This window comes from Triticum dicoccoides, chromosome 2A (genome assembly GCF_002162155.2).
Source record: "Triticum dicoccoides isolate Atlit2015 ecotype Zavitan chromosome 2A, WEW_v2.0, whole genome shotgun sequence".
NCBI classification, from domain to species: Eukaryota; Viridiplantae; Streptophyta; class Magnoliopsida; order Poales; family Poaceae; genus Triticum; species Triticum dicoccoides.
In genome coordinates this window covers 133,328,382-133,356,159 of record NC_041382.1, presented here as the reverse complement: position 1 = coordinate 133,356,159, position 27,778 = coordinate 133,328,382, and the positions used below count along the sequence as shown (strand labels likewise).

The 27,778-nt window shown below is 46.4% G+C and overlaps 1 protein-coding gene and 1 long non-coding RNA gene across 3 annotated transcripts; both read left to right on the top strand.

Annotated features, from left to right (window-relative positions):
• The first annotated feature begins 15,054 nt into the window (after positions 1-15,054).
• LOC119353804 (protein TIFY 10b-like) lies at positions 15,055-17,313 on the top strand. The gene is made up of 5 exons (XM_037620484.1): positions 15,055-15,363; positions 15,628-15,772; positions 16,268-16,515; positions 16,620-16,677; positions 16,776-17,313. The coding sequence occupies exons 1-5, from the start codon at positions 15,240-15,242 to the stop codon at positions 16,894-16,896; spliced, it is 696 nt and encodes a 231-aa protein (XP_037476381.1). The 5' UTR covers positions 15,055-15,239; the 3' UTR covers positions 16,897-17,313.
• A 1,216-nt stretch (positions 17,314-18,529) lies between these two features.
• Positions 18,530-21,763, top strand: LOC119359163. 2 transcript variants are annotated; one of them, XR_005172395.1, is made up of 6 exons: positions 18,530-18,707; positions 18,788-19,042; positions 19,296-19,554; positions 20,183-20,317; positions 20,864-20,971; positions 21,097-21,124. It is a non-coding gene; the product is annotated as an uncharacterized LOC119359163 (long non-coding RNA). The 2 variants fall into 2 exon arrangements; XR_005172396.1 differs by lacking the exon at positions 20,864-20,971 and having other exon boundaries at positions 21,097-21,763.
• The last annotated feature ends 6,015 nt before the right edge of the window (positions 21,764-27,778 follow it).

Genomic DNA, 27,778 nt, shown 5'->3' with positions numbered 1-27,778 from the left:
TCTTTCACTTCTATCTTCTACCCTTATACAAGAGTCATGGTGATCATCACCTTTTCTTTTTACACTTTCTCCTCTGGCAAGCACTATATGTTGGAGAGATCCGGATATATATATCCACTCGGATGTAGGTTTCCGTAAAGTATTATTGTTGAAATTACCCTTGAGGTAAAAAGATGGCAGGTGAAACTATAAGCCCCTATCTTTCTGTGTCTGATTGAAGCTTTGAACCCATAAATATCATGTGAGTGTTAGCAATTGTGAAAGATTAAATGATAGTTGAATATGTGGACTTGCTAAAAAGCTCTTATATTGACTCTTTCCAACGTTATGATAAATTGCAATTGCTTCAATGACTGAGGTCATAGTTTGTTAGTTTTCAATAAAGTTTCTGATTCATGCTTTATCTTGTGAACGAATTGTTACTTTATAATAAGAAATTATATGACAATATATGTTGCTGTTAAAGATGATCATGATGCCCTCATGTCCGTATTTTATTTTATCGAGACCTCTATCTCTAAACATGTGGTCATATTTTTCGATATCGGCTTTTGCTTGAGGACAAGCGAGGTCTGAGCTTGGGGGAGTTGATACGTCCATTTTGCATCATGCTTTTATATTGATATTTATTGCATTATGGGCTGTTATTACACATTATATCACAATACTTATTCCTTTACTCTCTTATTTTATAAGGTTTACATGAAGAGGGATAATGCCGGCAGCTGGAATTCTGGACTAGAAAAGGAGCAAATATTAGAGACCTATTCTGCACAACTCCAAAAGTCTTGAAATTTCAAGGAGCATGTTTTTGTAATATATGAAAATATTGGGTGAAGAAAATACCAGAGGGGGCCACCAGCAAGCCACAAGGGTGGAGGGCGCGCCCTACCCCCTAGGCGCACCCCCCGTCCTTGTGGGCCCCCTAGCAGGCCTCCGACGCCCATCTTCTGCTATATGGTGTGTTTTGAACTGGAAAAAATGAGAAGGACGCTTTCGGGACGAAGTGCCGCCGTCTCGAGGCGGAACCTGGGCAGAACCAATCTATGGCTTCGGCGGAGCTGTTCTGCCGGGGAAACATCCCTCCGGGAGGGGGAAATCGAAGCCATCGTTGATAACCCACAAGTATAGGGGATCACAACAGTTTTCGAGGGTAGAGTATTCAACCCAAATTTATAGATTCGACACAAGGGGAGCCAAAGAATATTTGCAAGTATTAGCAGCTAAGTTGTCAATTCAACCACACCTGGAGATGTATTATATGCAGCAACGTGATCAGTAGCAAAGTAATATGATAGTTTTGATAATATTGACAATAGCAATGGTAACAGTAACAATGATGATAGCAGTACTAACTTAGCAGAAACAATATAGGATAAATTTGTAGGCATTAGATCGGTAATTTGTTGGATGATATTCATCATGTGATAGTCATAACCTAGGGAAATATGGCACTAGCTCAAGTTCATAAATATAATGTAGGCATGTATTTCGTAAATAGTCATACATGCTTATGGAAAGAACTTGCATGACATCTTTTGTCCTACCCTCCCGTGGCAGCAGGGTCCATATTGGAAACTAAGGGATATTAAGGCCTCCTTTTAATAGAGAACCAGAACAAAGCATTAACACACAGTGAATACATGAACTCCTCAAACTACGATCATCACCGGGAGTGGTCCCGACTATTGTCACTTCGGGGTTGCCGGATCATAACACGTAGTAGGTGACTATAACTTGAAAGATCGGATCTAGAACATGGATACAATGGTGATAACATAAACAATTCAGATCTGAAATCATGGCACCCGGGACCAAAGTGATAAGTATTAAGCATGGCAAAGTCATAGCAACATCAATCTCACAACATAGTGGATACTAGAGATCAAGCCCTAACAAAACTAACTAGATTACATGATGAATCTCATCCAACTCCTCACCGACCAGTGAGCCTACGAAGGAATTACTCACTCCCGGTGGGGAGAATCATGGAATTGGCGATGGAGAAGGGTTGGTGATGACGAAGAACGAAGATCTCCCTCTCTGGAGCCCCAAACAAACTCCAGATTTGGCCTCCCGATGAAGAACAGGAGGTGACGGCGGCTCCGTCTCGTGGATCACGATAATTCTTTCTTCCTGTTTTTTTGGAAAAATAGGATTTTATAGCGTCGGTTTTAGGGTCTACGGCCCACTAGGTGGGGCAACCCACCTGGGCGCGCCTGGGAGGGCGGGCGCGCCCTGGTTGGTTGTGCCTTCGACAGGAGAAGACAAGGTAATGGGCTCTTTGTTAGATCAACAATTATTCATATGAGAGCCACTCAACATTTTCATCATGGTCTTCTCCTCGGTACGACTCAAAGAAAAGGAAAAGAGATTCAGAGAAACACACTAAAATATTTTTGGAGTTTTTATTTTTCTAGAACAGGCAAATAAAAGGGAAAAACAGAAACGAGAAAAACTATTTACACGGGAAAGCTCCCAACAAACAAAAGAAGAACAAGGAAATCTTTTTAGGTTTTATTTTTAGTGCTACAACTAAGCATCCATAGAAAGTAAATTAACTAAAACTTTTTTTGGTTTTTCTAAGGTTTTTCAAACACACAGGAATAAAGCAAGAAAATAAATTTAACATGGATGATACAATGAAAAAGTGTGGACACCGACAACTGGAATGAAATGTGTGAACATGAATGTAATGTGAGTGAGAAACACGTACTCCCTCAATCTTAGGATTTTGGCCTAACTTGGTAATCGATCAGTAGCCTGGATAGTAGTCAGCGTGGTAGCTCACGGAGGCTCTCGGTGCGGATGCCTCGGCCTGCCGTGCTGCCTCCACCGCCGCATTGTGAGCTCGGGCCTTGCTCTCAAGAACAAAATATCTCCCCTTGTTGTAATAGTCAAAAAGAGCAGGCGCAGGCAAATATGTGTGCACAATAGATGTTTCGTTAAACAACAGATTGTAAGTGAAATTATGAATTTTTCCTTTGAGGATCTTATGCCTTTTCAAAGCATCAAAGTCTAAATACTGTGTAGGTAGGATAGGGCCAAAGGGCAAAGGTGAAACACCCGACCCTCGTGCTAAACGTGTGGCATATATTCCACCATAGAAATAGCCACTATTAGCGTTATGCTGCAGTCTGCGTGCAACAATCGCCCCAAGGTTATAACTCCTTACACCGGTGAGAGCGGTGCGTATGAGGCTCAAGTCTGGAGCACAAAGTGTACTACAGTCTTGCATGCCTACTATACATTTCCCGTTAAATAATGCAAAGTACTGAATTGCGGGAAAATGAATGCTCTTTATTCTACTTTGTGTCACTCCTCTCGTCTCATCGTAGAAAGACTGGTTAAGAATGATTGGTACTCAGCTCTTGGCGGTTCGTCAATCGAACCCCAGAATGGGAGTTTGCAGCGGTGAGCAAAATTCTCCAATGAAATGTAAATTGATTTTCATAAATTTTAAATGACACCCTAGACTCACGGGGATGGAATTTAAATCCCTTGACAAATGATTCAGTGAGAGTGTGGTGTTGTTCGCACTTATCTGCAATGTAGGGACCGAGTCCTGCATTGTGAACATATTGCTCAAATTCTTCCTTAATGCTCACACGCATCATATAGTCATCGCGAGGCCATAAGCATGTTTTGGTGGCTGCATCTCGAATGGAACTTTCACTCGGTTCAACATAAGACTTGCGAGCGGAGTTGTCACTAGAAGATGCCCCCGAGGATCTCCTCCTCGAAGAACTCCTTCCAAATAGGTTCATCATGTTCACGTACAATTTTCTGGAAATGTTTAGGTGACAAAAATTTATCAACAAAACTTCATACAATTGATAGCAAATACTCATAGGGATACATAGAGGCCATAGCAAGCATTCAAACTACTTAGAACTCTAAAAATTCAACATGCAAGCTCATCTACAGAAGCACCAAGAGTAGCTAATTATTCAAAATATAAATCACTAAAACAAAAACTAATTGGACAAACGGTGGAGTCACATACAAAGCAACAATCCTCCGAAACAGTTTTGGAAACGGAGATTCGAGCAAATCCACAGGTTTGAGAGCAAGAACACGAGAGAGAGCAATGGAGAATTTTTTTCTGGAGGTAAGTGACGATGTGGTGTGAAGGGATAAGTGAGGGGGCCCACGTGGAGACCACAACCCACCAGGGCGCGCCTGGGGGTCCTGGCATGCCCAGGTGGGTTGTGCCCACCTAGTGCACCTCCCTCTGGTATTTGAAAACTTCCAATAGTGATTGTCAGAGATTTTTTTAATAACAATAATACCATTCACTTGGAATTGTTTCTTCAGAAAGTGCAGCGTATGCTCATTACCATCGATATGAAAAGTGACCTTACTTTTGTTACAATCAATAACAGACCCTACAATATTCAAGAAGGGTCTACCAAGGATAATCGACATGTTGTCGTCCTCGGGCATCTCAAGTATAACAAAGTCAGTCAAAATAGTAACATTAACAATAACAACGAGCACATCCTCACAGATACCGATAGGTATGGCAATTGATTTGTCAGCCATTTGCAAAGATATTTCATCAGGTGTGAGCTTATTCAAGTCAAGTCTTTTATATAAAGAGAAAGACATAACACTAACACCAACTCCTAAATCACATAAAGCAGTTTTCACATAGTTCTTTTTGATTGAGCAAGTTATAGTTGGTATTCCCGGATCTCCAAGGATTTTCCCCTCCCCCTTGCAATTGCAACGTCCAAATCGGTGTCCCGTGGAGGAGTCAACATCATTGCCACACATCAGTACGCCCGCATTGACTAGCTGGCCGCCACCGGGGCATTTTTGGCGTGGCAAGGTGGTGAAGGAGGAGGTGTTGTCAGTAATCATGAAGGCGCGCAGACGCCTCCTCCACTGCCTTGGCAGCCGCGGATTCTCCTCGTCGCGGGGCATCATGGCGATCGAGGAGAGGACGTCCAGGAAGGCGGCACAGTGCACCGCTCAATGTTCACGAAGTCCGAGAGGCGCTTACCTGGGTCCGTGTAGACCCCTACCTCGCTAAGGCCTGGGCCCGTGGTTGGTTGTTGACCAGCATGAGATGTCCACGTGGGGACAACACCGCCTCGATGGGGACCTCCGCCAAGATCGGTACAGAGTGGTTGCTCAGCGAGACCGACGTTGCCACTGACAAAGGAAAGGGCAATGCTCCCTCGGCGAGGATCAACGTTAGCCGAGGCGGCCCTCCGCATGACGCAGAAGGAAGCACAGTGAGTCCTCCGTGAGCGTGAGGCGACTGTCGGGCTAGGCTGCCTCGCCCCATCGCTCTTCCGTCGCTGGAAGGACCACTTTGACGGCGACGACAACACGAAGAACGATGGAGGTGTCGCGGTCCAGCCTGGTCGCGCGTACAAGGTCACCATCCTCTACAAACTAGTTTAGTTTTTTTATGTTTTCTTATTTGAACAAATAAAACATACTTCAGTTTGTGTAAAATATATCAAACTTATTATTGGGGAACGTAGCAGAAATTCAAAATTTTCTATGCATCACCAAGATCAATCTATGGAGTAATCTAGCAACGAGGGAAGGAGAGTGCATCTACATACCCTTGTAGATCGCTAAGCGGAAGCGTTCAAGTGAACGGGGTTGATGGAGTCATACTCGTCGTGATCCAAATCATCGATGATCCTAGTGCCGAATGGACGGCACCTCCGCGTTCAACACACGTACAGCCCGGTGATGTCTCCTACGCCTTGATCCAGCAAGGGGAGAAGGAGAGGTTGGGGAAGACTCCATCCAGCAGCAGCACGACGGCGTGGTGGTGGAGGAGGAGTGCGGGACTCCAGCAGGGCTTCGCCAAGCACTACGAGAGACGAGGAGGGAGAGGGGTAGGGCTGCGCCAACAGGGAGATCGAATCGCGTGTCTTGGGCACCCCCAAACCTCAAGTATATATAGGGGGAGGGGAGGGGCTGCGCCCCCACCTAGGGTACCCTCCCTAGGGGTGGCGGTAGCCCCCAGATCCCATCTGGGCGGAGGCCACAAGGGGGAGAGGGGGAGGCACACCTGGGGTGGGCCTTAGGGCCCATCTGCCCTAGGGTTTGCCCCCTTCCCCTCTTGGAGGCGCCTTGGGCCTTGGTGGGAGGCGCCCCAGCCCACCTAGGGGCTGGTCCCTTCCCACTATTGGCCCATGTAGGCCTCCGGGGCTGGTGGCCCCACCTGGTGGACCCCCGGACCCCTCCGGTGGTCCCGGTACACTACCGGTGATGCCCGGAACACTTCCGGTGGCCAAAACCATACTTCCTATATATCAATCTTTACCTCCGGACCATTCCGAAACTCCTCGTGACGTCCGGGATCTCATCCGGGACTCCGAACAACATTCGGTAACCGCGTGCATACTTTCCCTATAACCCTAGCGTCATTGAACCTTAAGTGTGTAGACCTTACGGGTTCGGGAACCATGCAGACATGACTGAGACACCTCTCCGGCCAATAACCAACAGCGGGATCTGGATACCCATGTTGGCTCCCACATATTCCATGATGATCTCATCGGATGAACCATGATGTCAAGGATTCAATCAATCCCGTATACAATTCCCTTTGTCCATCAGTATGATACTTGCCAGAGATTCGATCGTCGGTATCCCGATACCTTGTTCAATCTCGTTACCGGCAAGTCTCTTTACTCGTTCCGTAACACATCATCCCGTCATCAACTCCTTGATCACATTGTGCACATTATGATGATGTCCTACCGAGTGGGCCCAGAGATACCTCTCCGTTTACACGGAGTGACAAATCCCAGTCTCGATTCGTGCCAACCCAACAGACACTTTCGGAGATACCTGTAGTATACCTTTATAGCCATCCAGTTACGTTGTGACGTTTGGCACACCCAAAGCACTCCTACGGTATCCGGAAGTTGCACAATCTCATGGTCTAAGGAAATGATACTTGACATTAGAAAAGCTTTAGCATACGAACTACACGATCTTTGTGCTAGGCTTAGGATTGGGTCTTGTCCATCACATCATTCTCCTAATGATGTGATCCCGTTATCAACGACATCCAATGTCCATGGTCAGGAAACCGTAACCATCTATTGATCAACGAGCTAGTCAACTAGAGGCTTACTAGGGACATGGTGTTGTCTATGTATCCACACATGTATCTGAGTTTCCTATCAATACAATTCTAGCATGGATAATAAACGATTATCATGAACAAGGAAATATAATAATAACCAATTTATTATTGCCTCTAGGGCATATTTCCAACAGTCTCCCACTTGCACTAGAGTCAATAATCTAGTTCACATCGCCATGTGATTAACACTCACAAGTCACATCGCCATGTGACCAACATCCAAAGAGTTTACTAGAGTCACTAATCTAGTTCACATCACTATGTGATTAATACTCAATGAGTTCTGGGTTTGATCATGTTATGCTTGTGAGAGAGGTTGTAGTCAACGGGTCTTGCCATATTCAGATCCATATGTATTTCGCAAAACTTTATATCGTAGATGCTGCTACCACGTTCCACTTGGAGCTATTCCAAATTATTGCTCCATTATACGTATCCGGTATCTCTACTCAGAGCTATCCGGATAGGTGTCAAGCTTGCATCGACATAACTCTTTATGTCGAACTCTTTATCACCTCCATAACCGAGAAACATTTCCTTATTCCTCTAAGGACAATTTTGACCGCTATCTGGTGATCTACTCCTAGATCACCTTTGTACCCTCTTGCCAGACATGTGGCAAGGCACACATCAGGTGCGGTACTCAGCATGGCATACCGTATAGAGCCTATGACAAAAGCATAGGGGACAACCTTCGTCCTTCCTCTTTCTTCTGCCGTGGTCAATCTTTGAGTCTTACTCAACTTCACACCTTACAACTCAGGTAAGAACCCCTTCTTTGACCGATCTATTTTTGAACTCCTTCAAAAACATGTCAAGGTGTGCGTTCTTTGAAAGTATCATCAGGCGTCTTGATCTATCTCTATAGATCTTGATGCCTAATTTGTAAGCAGCTTTATCCAGGTCTTCCTTTGAAAATCACTCTTCAAACAACCGTTTATGCTTTCTAGAAATCCTACATCATTTCGGATCAACAATATGTCATCCACATATACTTATCAGAAATGTTGTAGTGCTCCCACTCACTTTCTTGTAAATACAAGTTTCTAACAAACATTGTATAAACCTAAAAGCTTTGATCACTCCATCAAAACATATATTCCGATTCCGAGATGCTTGCTCTAGTCCATAGAAGGATTGCTGGAGCCAGCATACCTTTTAGCATCCTTAGGATCGACAAAACCTTTTATTGTATCACATACAACTTTTCTTACGAAAACTGGTAAGAAAACTTGTTTTGACATCCATCTGTAAGATTTCATAATCGAAAAATACAGCTAATGATATCATGATTCCGACGGACTTAAGCATCGCTACGGGTGAGAAATTCTCATCGTAGTCAACTCCTTGAACTTGTGAAAAGACTCTTTCCCACAATTCGAGCTTCATAGACGGTAACATTACTGCCCACGTCCGTCTTCTTCTTAAAGATCCATTTATCTCAATGGCTTGCCGATCATCGGGCAAGTCCACCAAAGTCCATACTTTGTTCTGATATATGGATCCTATCTCGGATTTCATGGCTTCTAACCATTTGTCGGAATACGGGCCCACCATCGCTTCTCCATAGATCGTAGGTTCATTGTTGTCTAACAACATGATATCCAAGACAGGGTTACCGTACCACTCAGGAGTTGTACATATCCTTGTCGACCTACGGGGTTCGATAGCAACTTGATCCGAAGCTTCATGATCACTATCATTAACTTCCTATTCAACAGACGTAGGTGTCACAGAAAACTGTGTTGCATCACTCTCTGGTTGAAGTAAAGGTTCGACAACCTCATCAAGTTCTATCTTCCTCCCACTCAATTCTTTCGAGAGAAACTCCTTCTCGAGAAAGGACCCGTTCTTAGTGACAAACAATTTTCCCTCGGATCTGAGATAGAAGGTATACCCTACTGTCACCTTTGGGTATCCTATGAAGATGTGTTTGTCCGCTTTGGGTTCAAGCTTCTCCGACTGAAGCCTTAAGCATCGCAGCCCCAAACATTAAGAAACGACAACTTTGGTTTCTTGCCAAACCAATGTTCATACGACATCGTCTCAACGGACTTAGATGGTGTCCTATCTAAAGTGAATGCAGCTGTCTCTAACGCATAACCTCAAAATGAAAACGGTAGATTGGTAAGAGACATCATAGATCGCACCGTATCTCATAGTGTTCGATTACGACGTCCGGATACACCATACCTTGTGGTGTTCTAGGTGGCTTCAACTGTGAAACAATTCCATAATGTCTTAAGTGATTGCCAAACTCATAACTCAGAAAATCCCCTTTTGATCAGATCGTAGGAACATGATCTTATTGTTATGATGATTCTTAACTTCACTCTGAAATCGCTTGAACTTTTCAAACGTTTCAGACTTGTGCTTCTTTAAGTAGATATACCTATATCTACTCAAATCGTCGGTGAAGATGAGAAAATAGCGATATCCACTGCATGCTTCAATTCTCATTGGATCACACGCATCAGCATGCATGATCTCCAACAAGTCACTTGCCTGTTTCATTGTACCTGAAAACGGGGTCTTAGTCATCCTGCCCATGAGGCATGGCTCGCATGTGTCAAGCGATTCAAAATCAAGTGACTCCAAACATCCATCGACATGGAGTTTCTTCATGCATCTTACGCCAATATGACCTAAGTGGCAGTGCCACAAGAAAGTGGTACTTTCATTATTAACTCTACATCTTTTGGCGTGAACATGTGTATTACCACGACCGAGATTCAATGAACCATTCACATAGGGTGCATGACCATGAAAGGTATCATTCATGTAAACAGAATAACCATTATTCTCTAACTTAAATGAATGACCATATTGCAATGAACATGATCTAATAATATTCATGCTCAATGTAGACACCTGATAACATTTATCTAGGTTCAATACTAATCCCGAAGGCAGATGGAGCGTGCGATGGTGATCTCATCAACTTTGGAAACACTTCCAACACACATCGTCACCTCGCCCTTAGCCAGTCTCCGTTTAGTCCGTAGCTTTTGCTTCAAGTCACCAGTAATAGCAACTGAACCGGTATCCAATACCCAGGTGCTACCAGGAGTACTAGCGAGGTACACATTAATAACACGTATATACTTTGTTGAAGTTGCCAACCTTCTTATCTACCATGCATTTGGGGTAATTCCGCTACCAGTGACCGTCCCCTTACAATAGAAGCACTTAGTCTCGGGTTTGGGTTCAACCTTGGGTTCCTTCACTGGAGCGGCAACTGGTTTACCATCCATGAAGTTTCCCTTCTAGCCCTTGCCCTTCTTGAAACCAGTGGTCTTGTTAAACCATCAACACTTGATGCTCCTTCTTTGATTTCTACCTTTTGCGGTCTTAAGCACCGCGAACAGCTCCGGGATCAACTCCATCCCTTGCATGTCATAGTTCATCACGAAGATCTGGTAGCTTAGTGATAGTGTCTAGAGAACTCTATCAATCACTATCTTATCCGGAAGTTTAACTCCCACTTGATTTAAGTGATTGTTGCACCCAGACATTTTGAGCACATGCTCACTAGCTGAGCTATTCTCCTCCATCTTGTTGGCAAAAGAACTTGTCAGAGGTCTCATACCTCTCAACACGGGCATGAGCCTGAAATCCCAATTTCAGCTCTTTGAACATCTCATATGTCTTATGGCGTTCAAAACGTCATTCTAATCCCGATTCTAAGCCGTAAAGTATGGTGCACTAAACTATCAAGTAGTCATCAGGACGTGTCTGTTAGGTGTTCACAACATCCACAGACGATGTTGTAGGGGTTTGCACATCGAGCGGTGCACCAAAGACGTAAGCCTTCTATGTAGCAGTGAGGACACTCCTCGGACTACGGACCTAGTCCGCATCATTGCTTACAATATCTTTCAACTTAATCTTTCTCTAGGAACGTATTGAAATAGGGAGCTACAACGTGAGCTATTTATCTACAACATATTTGCGAAGACAATTTAGACTATGTTCAGGATAATTAAGTTCATCTTATGAACTCCCACTCAGATAGACATCCCTCTAGTCATCTAAGTGATTACATGATCCGAGTCAACTAGGCCGTGTCCGATCATCACGTGAGACGGACTAGTCATCATCGGTGAACATCTTCATGTTGATCGTATCTACCATACGACTCATGCTCGACCTTTCGGTCTCTTGTGTTCCGAGGCCATGTCTGTACATGCTAGGCTCGTCAAGTCAACCTAAGTGTTTCGCGTGTGTAAATCTGTCTTACACCCGTTGTATGTGAACATTAGAATCTATCACACCCGATCATCACGTGGTGCTTCGAAACGACGAACTTTCGCAACGGTGCACAGTTAGGGGGAACACTTTCTTGAAATTTTAATGAGGGATCATCTTATTTACTACCGTCGTTCTAAGCAAATAAGATGCAAAAACATGATAAACATCACATGCAATCAAATAGTGACATGATATGGCCAATATCATTTTGCTCCTTTTGATCTCCATCTTCGGGGCTCCATGATCATCGTTGTCACCGGCATGACACCATGATCTCCATCATCGTGTCTTCTTGAAGTTGTCTCGTCATCTATTACTTCTACTACTATGGCTAACGCTTTAGCAATAAAGTAAAGTAATTACATGACGTTTATGTTGACACGCATGTCATAAATAAATAAAGACAACTCTTATGGCTCCTGCCGGTTGTCATACTCATCGACATGCAAGTCGTGATTCCTATTACAAGAACATGATCAATCTCATACATCACATATATCATTCATCACATCCTTTTGGCCATATTACATCACAAGGCATATGCTGCAAAAACAAGTTAGACGTCCTCTAATTGTTGTTGCAAGTTTTTACGTGGCTGCTATAGGTTTCTAGCAAGAACGTTTCTTACCTACGCGAAAACCACAACGTGATATGCCAATTTCTATTTACCCTTCATAAGGACCCTTTTCATCGAATCCGATCCGACTAAAGTGGGAGAGACAAACACCCGCTAGCCACCTTATGCAACTAGTGCATGTCAGTCGGTGGAACCAGTCTCACGTAAGAGTACGTGTAAGGTCGGTCCGGACCGCTTCATCCCACGATGCCGCCGAATCAAGATAAGACTAGTAACGGCAAGCAAATTGACAAAATCGACGCCCACAACAACTTGTGTTCTACTCGTGCATAGAAACTACGCATAGACATAGCTCATGATGCCACTGTTGGGGAACGTACCAGAAATTCAAAATTTTCTACGCATCACCAAGATCAATCTATGGAGTAATCTAGCAACGAGGGAAGGAGAGTGCATCTACATACCCTTGTAGATCGCTAAGCGGAAGCGTTCAAGTGAACGGGGTTGATGGAGTCGTACTCGTCGTGATCCAAATCACCGATGATCCTAGTGCCGAACGGACGGCACCTTCGCGTTCAACACACGTACAACCCGGTGACGTCTCCTACGCCTTGATCCAGCAAGGGGAGAAGGAGAGGTTGGGGAAGACTCCATCCAGCAGCAGCACGACGGCGTGGTGGTGGTGGAGGAGCGCGGGACTCTAGCAGGGCTTCGCCAAGCACTACGAGAGACGAGGAGGGAGAGGGGTAGGGCTGCGCCAACAGGGAGATCGAATCGCGTGTCTTGGGCACCCCAAACCTCAAGTATATATAGGGGGAGGGGAGGGGCTGCGCCCCCACCTAGGGTTCCCTCCCTAGGGGTGGCGGTAGCCCCCAGATCCCATCTGGGTGGCGGCCACAAGGGGGAGAGGGGGAGGCGCACCTGGGGTGGGCCTTAGGGCCCATCTGCCCTAGGGTTTGCCCCCTTCCCCTCTTGGAGGTGCCTTGGGCCTTGGTGGGAGGCGCCCCAGCCCACCTAGGGGCTGGTCCCTTCCCACTATTGGCCCATGTAGGCCTCCAGGGCTGGTGGCCCCACCTGGTGGACCCCCGGACCCCTCCGGTGGTCCCGGTACACTACCGGTGATGCCCGAAACACTTCCGGTGGCCAAAACCATACTTGCTATATATCAATCTTTACCTCCGGACCATTCCGGAACTCCTCGTGACGTCCGGGATCTCATCTGGGACTCCGAACAACATTCGGTAACCGCGTGCATACTTTCCCTATAACCCTAGCGTCATCGAACCTTAAGTGTGTAGACCCTACGGGTTCGGGAACCATGCAGACATGACCGAGACACCTCTCCGGCCAATAACCAACAGCGGGATCTGGATACCCATGTTGGCTCCCACATGTTCCACGATGATCTCATCGGATGAACCACGATGTCAAGGATTCAATCAATCCCGTATACAATTCCCTTTGTCCATCGGTATGATACTTGCCCGAGATTCGATCGTCGGTATCCCGATACCTTATTCAATCTCGTTACCGGCAAGTCTCTTTACTCGTTCCATAACACATCATCCCGTGATCAACTCCTTGATCACATTGTGCACATTATGATGATGTCCTACCGAGTGGGCCCAGAGATACCTCTCCGTTTACACGGAGTGACAAATCCCAGTCTCGATTCGTGCCAACCCAACAGACACTTTCGGAGATACCTGTAGTGTATCTTTATAGCCACCCAGTTACGTTGTGACGTTTGGCACACCCAAAGCACTCCTACGGTATCCGGGAGTTGCACAATCTCATGGTCTAAGGAAATGATACTTGACATTAGAAAATCTTTAGCATACGAACTACACGATCTTTGTGCTAGGCTTAGGATTGGGTCTTGTCCATCACATCATTCTCCTAATGATGTGATCCCGTTATCAACGACATCCAATGTCCATGGTCAGGAAACCGTAACCATCTATTGATCAACGAGCCAGTCAACTAGAGGCTTACTAGGGACGTGGTGTTGTCTATGTATCCACACATGTATCTGAGTTTCCTATCAATACAATTATAACATGGATAATAAACGATTATCATGAACAAAGAAATATAATAATAACCAATTTATTATTGCCTCTAGGGCATATTTCCAACACTTATGTCTATTGTAAAATATTGTTCGAGCATTCTAATAGAGTAGCAAACAATGTTGCCCATGGGCTTGCTAGGTTGGCTTAACTCCACCCTCCTATTAAATGGTTGAGGTGGCCGTAAATGAAATTGTAGCTTTTCTCACAAGCGATGTGCTTATTGTTTCAAATGAATAAAGTTGGTATTTTTATTAAAGGAAATTGGAAGAGCAAAATTTCTACTGCTCGTTATAGTAGAAATAACTTAGCTAGTAACGTAACACACCCAACATAGGTTTGTTTATACGACAAGTAGTTAATGATAAGAGGTAACATAATACGTTATCATAACATAACGCACCTCGAATCAAAATGAGCCTACATGTACATGAACTAAGACTTGCATGATACCACCGACAGATATGTTATGAAGTTTTACGAAGTTATGCATGGTACAGTACTAGTCTTATAACTTACTTTCACAGCGCTAAGAGATATTTGAGGGAGAGCAAGATTGAGAGAAATGCTACTCGTAGGAGTCACGAGGGAACAGTGATGGGGCAGTGTGAGGTCAAAACCCGGATCTGACCAAACAGGCAAGCGCCAGGCGCTCGTGCCGCGCCACAGTACAGCCACGATCGCATTCCGCACGGTGGTTAAGCACGCGCACATGGGGACGGCGGGGCCCCCACCCGCGGGTGAAAAAATCAACCCAACCAAGCAAGAGAGAGAGAAAGAAGGAAAGAGAATTTCGAAAGGTGCCGGCCGTGAAAGCCCCACCTCCCCCTCCTCCACACGAACCACGTGCGAAATTTCCCGCAATCATCGCGGTCCCTCCGCCCCGCTTAATAAATGCGCTAAACTAATCCAACCATCGAGATGGCACCCACGCTCGCACTAGATTAATCCGTTTTCCACCGCGGGGGCTGGATTTCAATTTTGCTTAGCCAGAAACCGCGTCCTTCCCTTATAAGCGCGTACGCACACGGCACACCACCATACCATCCCGCACCGCACGAGGAAGGCGAGCCAACCACCCACCACCGCCGCGAGGCTAGCACCACGGGCGAGCTCGGCCGATTCCGTTTGCGATTCCGTCTGCGCTATTGAGGTTTGTTTGGGGGAAGGGGAGGCGGTTCGGAGGTGGAGCTTAGGGAGAGAGAGACCGGAGATGGCGGCTTCCGCGAGGCAGGGGGAGAGGGCGACCAGCTTCGCCATGGCCTGCAGCCTGCTCAGCCGCTACGTCCGCCAGAACGGCGCCGCCGCCGCCGAGCTCGGCCTCGGAATCAACAAGGGTGAGCGGCCGTGTTTCGGGATTTGGGCGCTTCACCAGAGCTGTTCGCTGTTTGTTTATTTATTTATTTGGTTGGGGGAGGTTGCGTTCCGATTCGTGGGAAAAAGTTTCTGTCCTCTGGGGGGATTCCGCGCGAGATCTGAGTCTGTTTTCCCGATTTTGGGGACGAAGGTCCTCGTCGCGTCGATCTGGTCTGGAATTTGGTGGCTGGTGGAGTGAATTGTGAAATCCAGCTCTCTGATCTGAGGCTTTGATTGGGTTTCAGGTGAGGCCGAGGCTCACAGGGCGGCGGACACGAAGAGCACTTTGCCCGGGGCGGAGGGCGAGGAGGCCGGCAGGAAGAAGGAGACCATGGAGCTCTTCCCGCAGAGCGCCGGCCTGCAGGACGCCGCCGCCCCTGATGCTACCAGGTATTTGACCGTGCCACTTTTCTCTGCTCCATTTTTAGCCTTACGCTAGTGCAAGTCAGAATCCATACATACAGATAAAAGTCAGATGGCGAGTGGAGAAACCTTTCTATCTGTTCGGTTTATCTGAACCGTACTGGATTATGCAAGGCCTGAAATCTAGCTGAGAGTGATTGTAATTAACCGATTTTAATATTTGCAACCAACTGCTCCCTGGGTTGAGATGATTTCTTCTTGGGATGGAGCAATCAACCATCCATGCTCCGAGTTATAATAGTACTAGGTTTGCTCATGCTCCAAAGCGTAGCTATTCGACCTTAAACCGTATCCTTATTGATACAAAGCGACTGATCGAGGTGAGTTTGTTTGTACATGAATAAAAAATACGGTTTCCCAGAGAACATTTCCCCTTGCTGGTGAAAATTGGTTAGGCAGCTAGTGCAAAACTGAAGAGTAGTCTGCAAGTGTACTTAATTGCTGTGTGCACATAAATTTCAGGGAGGAAGACAAGAGCCAGCTGACCATCTTCTATGGTGGGAAGGTGCTCGTGTTCAACGATTTCCCAGCCGACAAGGCAAAGGGCCTGATGCAGTTGGCTGGCAAGGGCAGCCCTGTTGTTCAGAACGTCTCTGCGACCACAACTGCTGCAGACACCGCCAAGGTCCAGACGGCCGTGCTGGCCCCGGCAAGTAGTTTGCCTAGTGATCCGGTTAATGCTCACAAGTCTGCTCGTCCGAATGCTTCTGGTAATTACCCAGTGATTTGTTGTACATATCCATTGCGTTGTTTGACATGTACGTTGCTTGTTCTTATTGTGTTGATTATTGACAAAATCTTTTCTGTCTTGTAGATCTGCCAATTGCTAGAAAGGCGTCACTTCACCGATTCCTTGAGAAGAGAAAGGATCGGTAAGTTGCTTTTGCTGTCAATGAACTCATGATCTCATGATCATCTTTTCTCACCACCACAGTTTATGGATCTAACTTGTGCTTTTGTTTTCGTATAGTCTGCATGCAAAGGCACCATATCAAGCTTCTCCTTCTGATGCAACACCAGTCAAGAAGGAGTTTGAGAACCAGCCATGGCTTGGACTGGGGCCGAATGCCGCCCTGAAGCCAAACCAATAAGGCGGCATGACAGAAGCCTTATGCCCTTACCAGAAATATGTGAAATGTGCTTTGTCCTTAGAGTATCAACAAGTCATGAATATTTTATCCCATATCATGTTCTAGCGTTTTGTTTTAGGTTATGGTTCTATGTTATTCGCCTCCATAGTTCCGATGTAAAGAGAAGTAGCAAATGATGATGACCGGTGCCCGAAGCCCGAGAGAAGTTTTGGCATGTTAACACATGGTGATATTGAGTTGGCCATGCTAAGGAAAAAAAGTTAGTGCAAAGAAACATAGCTGTATCCTATATGTGAACTCTGATCATTCCGTATTGTCATTGAGTTTTATCCTTGATTTGTAAAAGCAAGTGATTGTAATGGATTCATATTATGTTTGTATTCCCGTGGCTGTATGTTTACATGATTCGGTTCTCAGATCTGTATGAGTTCTTATTCTGTTTGTTCATGGGAGGGAGTTTTGTCGAGGCGATGGATAATGATTTTCCATGGACAGGCTAATATAACTAAGGAAACAAATTCCGCCTGTAGTCAACAAGTGATATGGCATCTAATTCTCTACAAACACAAGCAATGATCTATTTTGGTCTATTGTAAAGTTGCTTTCGTCTATAGTTGTGTAACCAATCATGCAAATACAGAGCAGCACGGGAGGGTCAGGCAGATCCCGGGTAGGTTGGATGGCGTTGTCCAGCTGAGGATAGGGTGTGAGAGGAAGACGGATGCACAAGGCAAGACTTGTCACCCCCCTCCTGCCTAATTCTTTAACCAAAAGGCAGGAGCACATGTGAGAATTGGGGAGGTGATAGGGTCCTGGTTGACAGCTAAAGCAAAGCAAGGAAAGATGCGTGACAAAACCACAGGAAGTTGTTTGGAAGTTGCAAGGGGTGGGGCCCATGTCGGCGCAACTTGCTTGCCTTTCTCCTTCAACTTGTGTGTATTTTATGTTTGTGTGCTTGCTAATATAAGACCGCGGCGCAGAGGGATGCTGGTGATGACGATGATGCGGTGCACATCCTCGCAGCTTCCTGCCTCCCCTTCTTCAACCTTTTGAATTTGCTTTTGTTATGTTATTACTATGTGGGAATATTATGCCTTGGCTTTGTCAAAACCTTGTGCTGGTTAGTCTTGTGGCATGTCTCCTGATACCACTGTTTGGAAGAATGTTGAGGTGGTCAGAGGAAAGCTCAGTCGGCATGGAAAAATGAGAGAAGAAAGCTCAGGAAGCATTTTTTGGTGAAAAAACAACAATATTTTCTTGACCGGAAACAGCAAGAGAGCATTCTACCTGTTGCATATAATAAACTATAAACAGAAGAGTGAACCGTAAGGTCCATGCACTTAGCTTGTGGACTACTCGTTTTGGCCGCTAAATGCGCGCGTGGAATGGCTTTGGGGGCAGACCAAGGGAAAGGCAACCAAAAGGTGGAGCCATGTGCTACCTGATCATGTCCCGGCGCAAGTTGATCAACTAGTCTACTATCTACTATCACTATAAAAACACGAGATGACGGAGAACCAATTCATCCTATCCATTAATGCAGCAGATCATAGGGCTCAAAATCATCCCGTGTTTAACGCTAAACAAACGCCGGTCTCCCCGCTGCCCACCTCCACTCGCCCTTAAAAAAAAGAAAAACAAACCGCTCCTGCCTCTTCTCTCGCACGACCCCCACGCGCCCGCCGCCGCCGCCCCTCCCTCGAACGAAACTCACGCAGCAGGCGGCTCTCGCATGCCTCCCCCTCCCCGCGTCTCACCGGCGAAGAGGGATACGTGCCGTGCCCGGCCGCCGCCCCGTGCGGTTGATTCCAGTGAGGGTGCTCCCTTAGTCTGGTCGACGCTGCACTCTCACGTCTCCTCCCTGACCCTTTCTTCCTCTTCCTCGGCACAGGACGCTGGGTCGCCGTATTGCCGTATTGGGCAGCAGTTCGCCGCTACACTGCACGAGGAGGGCGACGCTTGGGCCGCCGCTGAGCCGGACGAGGTCTCCGTCCGGGTCTGCTGCCAAGCTTGTGGCCGGCCACTTGGCTCGCCGCCCGTCTCACCTTACAGCAAGCACCACTAGGAGTCTGGGACTCCCCATCCAGCTCGCTCTTTGCTACATCTTGCCGCTCCCAATCCAGGTTGCCACATGCCTTTGGACCAGGTATTTAATACTACAGGATTAATGTCTTGCAACTGCACATAGAAATTGATATTGCTCGATCTGGTATTTAAGGAACTCTCACTGATGCGTACAAATATTCAATTGGTAGCTACTAGCTACCTGAAATAGAGGTTGAATCTTGTGCACGAGTTTGGCTTATTGGGTTTCATTTTGTTTTGCTTTGTACAATTCTTCCAATGGAAATGCTGAACATTTGTAGATGGATAGATTTTCACCTAATGTTTTGTTGTAGCATACACATTGAGGCAAGCTAACATCGACAAGCAGAAATCGGACACCTCAAGTTCACGAAGTTAATGGCAGAAAAGAGAACTTACTAGACTTGATGACTGCACAATGGAATTATCGATTTTTATGTGTGCCATTCAAAAGATGTTGCGGCTTTAACTAAAACATATCTGTAAGCCTTGGAGCTTGAACATTGGCTTATCCCAAGAAGAATCAAGTTTGATTGTACAGTACATGTTGTTTCTCTATGCAGAATTCCAAAGGTACTTCATATACGACTCTTCATGATGCAAAAAATAATAATATTTATGGCTGGACCACTAATTGTATAGTTTGGTTAAAAATCATTTAGTAGACTGTAGCAACTTTGATTTTAGGTGTTGAAGTATCCTGACATTGGAAGCACATTGTAGCAACCTTGTACTAACTTGTTGATAAAAAATGATTGCCTTTCAAAGTTTCAATGAACTTCTCACTGGACATTTTGTCGCATTGGCCTGAATCTGTATGTTGCATCATTTGTTCACAATGAAAACTGTATGTACCTGCATTGGATGGTGTATTTGTAGGAAGGTTATCCTTTCTTCAAGGACTGTAAGTTTCCTGGGAAGTGTTCCTTTTTCTGAAAAACTCTTTGTTTGTCCACTGTAATATTTTGTTTACATAAGGTTTCTCTTTCCTTTTGTGGGCATAATGTCGAGACAATAATATTCAGAAAGTTGTTGTTTTAGGGAAACTGCTAACTCCATATGTCAGACCCATATAATTGTTCAGCATGCATAGTGTTCCTATGTCTATGATGTTTTTGTTTCCTTTTATATCACAGTACTCTTCATTTTGGCCATGCCTTCAAACTGAACCAAAAATGGTTTGTCTGATGACATGTTTCAGGAGATTGTTGATATCAAACAGTAGATATGAGGGTGATCATTTTTTGCAAGTTTTGCCCGAGGAATCTTTTTGCAGTTGATAAGACATGGGCTGGACTTACTTCCGTCTGCAATATTTTTGCTAAAGTGATTCAAGGTATGTTCGATTGCTTACTTAGGATGGTTATACTGAACCTCTTCGGGAACCAAGAAAGACATTATGTATGTACAAATAACATGGGCATAAAGTTCGTTTTTACATTGAAAATCTATATATGCAATTTTCTGTAACAATCGAAAATTCATTCATTCACTTTGTGAGATGTCACACAACACCATGCTCCAAATTGTTGTCTATTTGATCCTTGTGTCAGAATCATAGACTCGTGCATAATTGCATATATACTGTGACTGGGTGCCAGTACATTTGCAACATTCTAAAGTTAGTTTGTTGTGATTTTTTTACCAAAACTTTTCTTCTACAATTTATATGCATGCAGAGGATCTTCAATTGGTTTCATCATTTATCTAGGCTATATATGGAAGGTTGCGTAATCATAGATGGTCTTACTTATGGGTAGGGGAGTTTCTAAAGGGTTAATAGGGCGTGCCAAACCCCTTTTTGTGGCCATGTTCATGTCTGAGCATGAAAAAGAAACACCAAGGCCCTATTTTGATTATCGTTTTTCTTTTAAATACACAGTTACCATGGCATGAATGCCCTTGTGATGACGGTGGTGTGTGTGATTGCATGAGGACTGCAGGTCTGCAACAATGATGATGGCAATGCCAATTCAGTTGTGGTTGCAGAGTATTGATCTAATACTCATCTGAGTTTTTTCTTAAATCTAATAAGCAAATAGATGATCATGAAGGGATGTTTAACTATAAACACATGAACTCATTTCTTGGTATACTGAAGTGTTATTCTGACAGGTGACTATGTGGAGCTTTTGAAGGAAAAGGATAAACCAAGAAGCCTGGGCGATCGTCTATTGGCGGCAACCTGGTATACATGACCTCATTGACCTGCCTGAATCTTTTGATGATAGATCATTAATATGTCATAGAGGTAAAAAAAGAAATTCTGCACTCGGTACAACTGAGCATTTTATTATGGAAGTGATGGACAATCTCTTGCATTGTCTTGTGGCTGGCCATGTACGTATTTCACCTATAAGCATAACACATAGGCTGGCATAATTCTAGAGAGGTTATTTTTAGTCTAAAAGCATATGTATTTTTTACACTCCTAACACTTACAATTCATATTTTTTGTATTTATAGTAGTCAAGATGTGCATTTCGTGTGCTTAACTACTGTATAAAGAGTGCTAGCTTGCTCGTATGTTTTGTTCAATTTTGGTTAGAACATCTAGATGGTGATAAAAAAAGAAGAGAGTACTTTTTTTCCGTGAATATACATGTTGCGTACTATTCCATTGACAGAGGCAATTAAGGGTTGTGTTCCTTGAGCTGAGCTGCGTACACTGCATGGCGCAGACAAGGACATGGTTAAGCAGAAGGCATGAGGATGCTCAGCCCCAAGAGTCATAGAATCAGATGACGGGCAAGATCATGTTCAATGCTTCTATGTGTAAAATTGAATGACATTGTGATCAGTTAGATTGGTGAGTTGTTTCGCGGCCCGACACAATTATAACTGATGATTCATGTAGTATTCAAAGCCTTCACGTGACATTGTTCTGCTTATTAAGGTTGAAGTTTATTTGTGAATCTGCCGTTATTCTCATGCATGTATGACATGAGCTTGTTCTTAAATCAGATTATATATTATCCATTTTTCCTTATATTTTTGGGAAAATTTGTGGTCCACGTAATAACTATGAAGAATCATATTATGATTTTACTTCTTTTGTTCACTGCTTTAAAAGCCAGTGTTTATCCCATGCCACAGTATATGGCCTTTATGAGTTATACCTCTGAGAAACTTTACAATTTTGTTCCAAGTTTGCATCTCGGCCATGTTCATTTGGACAATTCTTACATGTTCCATAATTACTATGAAGTTTGCATTATAGAATATAGACATTCTAGGATATTTGACTCTTTTTTTACTATGCACTAGACTAAATAGCCTATGCCTCTATCTTCTCTATGGAGAAGTTCAACCAGTTGATTGCCGTTGATGTGTGACATATACATTTGATTGCGAGACTTTTTTTATTTTACATAGTTGTCTGCGAATTGTGACAAAGGACGAAATTCTTTTCTATGATTATACGTGTGTTACACGTGCACGCTTACTAGTGTTAACAAATTTGTGCAGAGCCCCCGCTGGTCCACGAAACGTCTTGCCCTTATTTCCAGGATAGGATGGGAAATGTTCTTGGTACCAATGGACCCTCGGCTCGGGTCCAATAATCTGGGCGCGAACACATGGTGAGAAATTGGGGAAACGAACACATGAGGAGAGGACTCCCTTGACATGGACAACTGAGCGGCTGATCCAGCAATGGTCCCCCGGAACCTACTGAGCTCGCACCAAACAATGGACGTGCAACTTCTGCTATTTGACACGGTTCAGGACAGCGTGATGGTAACAGATTCGGAACTCGTATGCGTCGGCAGCGATCGGGGAAGGAGATTGGTGATATTTTAGTTTAATTAATCTGGAAACAGGGGCAGTGAGCCTCTGTTTCTTGCTGCTATACTATCTTGGCGTATGGGCTACTCTTTCAGGTTCATTTCACCGCGTGCAGATTGTTTTAAAACATGGGGAGGTGATCTGATCCCTGTAGATAGATATAAACCTGCGTGCTGCACGTTCGTCGACAGTTTAGGTGTTTCATGTGCCTGGAATGAATGAATACACGGGCTTGCGTGCTGTGTGCTTGTCAACAGTTTCGGTGGTTTATGAACCTGGAATCCATGGGCTTGGTGTTATTTTATACTAGCAGGGAATGAGATGCGTCTGCTTTGTTCTTTGTATGGTAGCATGCACGTGTCTGTAGCTATAGCTTTGTGTAATAAGAGCTGTTGAGTATAATGGTTATTTAAGAAACGTAGGATAGCGTAAGATTTATTCTACATTGTCTTGTATTTCAAGATGATCATGTACTTTTATATATATGCCCACGAGGCTCAAGCAATAATATAACAACAATTCCATCAAAACCTTCTCTACCTTCTAACATGGTATCAGCCTAACCGATCCAACCCTAGCCATCGTCCGTTGCTTCCGCTCCGCGCGCCGCCCTTGTGGCGGTCGGCCTCCATGATCGCCGCCGGGGGTCGCGTCATCCGTACCTAGGGTTCGTTCGCCGTTCGTGTTGACCAGCTGCCCTAGAGAGTCTTTTTCCTCGACCGTTTGATCCAAATTTCTCTCTCTCTCTCTCTTGCCGGTCGTTTTGATCGGCGTTTTTTTGTTATCCGATCTATAGATCGGTTTGCATCGCTCGCCGCCATTTGTGATCTCAACGCATGTCTACTTCGTTGACATCTTCATCATCTTGAACTGGATTGGTCACTGTATAAGGCCAACTCCACCGCGCGACCCTATCCTGTCCGCCCCCGTCCGTTTGGGATAAAATGGACAAACGAGACGGCCCAGTGCGCGGCTGTAAACGGACTTTTGTCCGTTTTGTGTCCGCTTTCGACCCATCCGCGGCCCAAGTTTGCACCGCTTTTGGGGTGAAACGGACACCACGCGGACGCGCGAGTCGTCTGCGCGTGTCCTCCCCTGGCCCGCCCGTCGGTGGCACAACGCAGGCCTTTTTCTATCCGGCCCCCTCCCTTCCTCCGACCACACCCCCTCTACTCTTCCCCACTCTTCCCCTCGCCGCCGCCGCTGCCATTGCAGCCGTGTAGTTCGGACGCGAGCTCGCCCAACCCCTTCCCCTCGGCGCCGCCGAGCTACCCAACCACGGCCACCTGATTTGCGCACCCGCCGGCCGGTTTTGGGGCGGATCCGGTCGGTCTTGAGCTCGACCGGCTGTGGGAGGCCGGGCCGCGCCATGGACTGGCCGGGCACCTCGCCGGAAAGCCCTGGCAGGGCCGCAAGGCCACATGCAAGCAGTGGCTCCTCCTCTAGCCGCTCGGATCTGCACCGTCGGTGGTCCGCCGGCAGATACACGAATGGCGGCCGGCCGGGCTCGGTGCTTCCCCAAAAGCTCGCCGGCGCACCGTTGCCACTCATTAAGTGCGACCACTGCCCAAGGATGGTCGTGCGCCGCGTGTCTATAACGCCGGAACATCCTGGATGGGTGTTCATCAAGTCCTTAAACGATGGGGTATGCGCTTTTTTTAGCTTCAGTTTATGCTCTAGATTTGACTAGTTGTGTTAACTTCAAATTTTGTTGTGTAGAATGGATGCAAGTTTTGGTATTGGGAAGAAGAATACATCGATATATTGATAGAGCGAAATTTAGTACATGTTCGTGCACTTTTAGCTAGCATAGAGGTTGTAAATGAGACAAGTGCACTTGTTGCTAGATTAGAGGCTAGACACGAGACTAGGTGTGAGAAGGAAGCAACATCACTTCTGGCTTGAAGAAAAAAGGAGGATGCCAGATCGAGCCTCCTCCTCCATAGATCAACAACGAGTGCATCGAGAAGGCCCTAACCCAACTCAAGAAAGCAGTTATGGAAGTTGGGTATCTTCTAAAATGTATTTTTGTGGTTCTTGTTTTCTTTGGTCTTGTTTTACTAGTCAAAATGTAATGATGTATTTTTCATGTACCAAAAATGAATGATGAAATAAAGTTAAGGACTTGCAAAGAAATAATACGTGAACAGGATGCGTCCACGCGCAGGGCGCACGACCATCGCATCTCAGAGCACGCTCGGACATAATCCTAAATCCCTATCCAAACGGACAGAATTCGAATAAAACGAACGTTCATTTAGGATCGCGCGGTGGAGTTGGTCTAATGCCCGGGCTTCACGCACGCAGCTGCGCGGATAGGCGGCCGCTAGCGTGTCGAGCGCCGGCCTGTCGTCCTCGTCACGTGCCCGCGCTGGCGTGGTTGCCTGCCAGCGCTGACCCTGGCCGGCCAATCCTTCCGTGTGACGCCTCTGCATGCACACGTTGTGTCCCATGTATGTGTGGTTGCTCGTGTACGAACGTACATGTCCACCAGCCCTCCTGTACACGATGATGCAGCGTGTTCGCGCCGGCCGCTCGCGTACTCCTGATCTGTCCCATGCTGTGTGACGTGCATGATCTCTTGAAGATTGAAGATCATCTCTGAGTACAGCGTGTTTTAACCGATTGAGCAACAGGTTGCACCTGCGTCGTCCCTTCGGACCGCAGCATCGCCACCTTGTGCTTCTTCTCATGGCTTCAACAATCCGTACCGTCGCTGCGTCGTCCCTTCAGGCCGTAGCACCGCGGCACGTGGTCCCCGTCGCCGCCCTGACACTGTTCCCGTGGTTGCATCACCTCGCGCGCTGCCGCTGCGTCGCTCTTTTGGGCCGTAGTGCCGTGGCCCACGGTCAACCGCCGCACCGAGGCCGTCCGCTCAAGGCCGTCCGCTCAAGGCCGTCCCCGAGGCTGCACCGACCCTCGCGGTGCCACTGCATCGCCCCATCGAACCGTAGCGAGCGTGGCACGTGACCCCTGCAACCGCCCTGAGGTCTTCCCTGCCGTCGCCCCGACCTGCTCGCCGCCGTTGCGTCGCCCCTTCGGGCCGTAATGCTGCGGCCTGCGGTCCAATGCCATTCACGCGCGTTGACTTTCCCGTGGTATGCGCCGCGCGCCTCCCTTGACGCGGGAACGTCACCGTCCGCGCAGGTCTTCGTCACGTTGTCGGGTTCATTATCGCCTACTTTGAGCACCGCCGATCCTCGACTCGACACCGACCACGACGTTTTTCGCACGGCTACCTTGACCGCGGCTACACCACTTACGCTCTCGTCTACCTCGACAAACGGCACAAAGAGCTACCGCCTTGCCTGAGCAACCTCGCCGGTTCCACTCCAGCCACGACTTTCGCGATGCATCGACCATTCGACTATGTGTGTGTGTGTGGGGGGGAGGTGTCTGTCGGCTTACCTTTGGATTCTTCTCCAGTCTCACCGTCTGCGTCGCTACCGTTGTGACTGCGGGGGGATGTTGAGTATAATGGTTATTTAGGAAACGTAGGATAGCGTAGGATTTATTCTACCTTGCCTTGTACTCCAAAATAACAATGTACTCCTATATATATGCCCATAATACAACAACAATTCCACCAAAACCCTCTCTCCCTTCTAACAAGAGCATATACAATGGTGGCACATGATACAGATGTCCCATGACAAAAAGTAGCTTAAGGCATTTGATAAAATAAATTCGAGGCACAAAGTAGCAACCACACAAGCACGACATAGATTTGTTAATGAGGTTCACCGATATGGCTACGTCCCCGGGGCATGACTACGGACACTCCTCTCCATGACACCACTACAATACCGCACCCCGGCCGCCCGGGTGCCGGCACACGTCGCCGGCACCCCCGCGTGCTTGTGCTATCATGTTGGCATAGGTTACATCGTGTGTCTATGTGATAGCATGGCTTAATAGGTATGATAGACTACTCATATCAATAAGGAATTCCTTCTTTTCTGGAAGCCCATTCGGACAGAACTGCAAAGTTAAGTGTGCTCAACTTGTAGTAATTTCAGGATGGGTGACCGACCGGGAAGTTGCTCCCGGATGCGCACGAGTGAGGACAAAGTGCGTAGAAAAGACTAATATTGATCTATGGGGCCAGTCTAGATCCCGCCAGGAGTAACGACCACCAGCGGGTGTGTCTGGGGCGTTACAGTCTACCCCCACTATATATGAGAGGCTTAGGATATAAGTGTCCTATTAGAACACAACTCCTACCGTGTCTACACAGTCCAAATCCAAGTCCAACAGTAACCTACCTTGTACAATAATATTCGACACAACTTGTAACGCCCCGAGACCGATGTGCTAGGTGTCCTCCAGTTATTCATTATTGTTGCCTTATCATTGATTGCATGTCATGCATTCCATATCATGTCATCATGTGCATTTCATTTGCATACATGTTCGTCTCATGCATCCGAGCATTTTCGCCGTTGTCAGTTTTGCAATCCGGCGCTCCTATGTCACCCGGTTTCCCTTTCTACCTCTTCTCGTGTGCGGGTGTTAAACGTTTTCGGATTGGACTGAGACTTGTCATGCGGCCTTGGTTTACTACCGGTAGATCGTCTGTCAAGTTTCGTGTCATTTGGACTTCGTTTGATACTCCAATGGTTAACCGAGGGACCGAAAAGGCCTCGTGTGTGTTGCAGCCCAACACCTCTCCAAAGTGGCCCAAAACCCACCTAAGACCTTTCCATCATCTCGGTCGTTCGATCACGATCGCGTGGCCGAAAACCTCACCTCATTTGGACTCTCCTAGCTCCCTCTACCTATAAATATGTGGCCTCCCCCAAAAATTCGCGGTACAAACCCTAAAATCTTTCCCCTCGCGCCGTCGGACGCGTCCACGCGCCGCCTGGACATGTCCGTGCCGCCGGCTACCTCACCTCCACCAATCAGGGGCCGCCACATCATCCCTGCCACCTCTCCCCTCCAATCCCACCTCGCCACGTGGCATGCGCGCCGTCCAACCACCGCCGCGGCCCGCTCGGCCCGCGCAGAG

Bases quoted from the DNA above. Each gene is read 5' to 3' on its own strand.
- LOC119353804 (XM_037620484.1), top strand. From the start codon at position 15,240: ATGGCGGCTTCCGCGAGGCAGGGGGAGAGGGCGACCAGCTTCGCCATG. The intron at 15,773-16,267 runs GTATTTGACCGT...CATAAATTTCAG, and splicing joins GCCGCCCCTGATGCTACCAG to GGAGGAAGACAAGAGCCAGC. The intron at 16,516-16,619 runs GTAATTACCCAG...TCTGTCTTGTAG, and splicing joins TGCTCGTCCGAATGCTTCTG to ATCTGCCAATTGCTAGAAAG.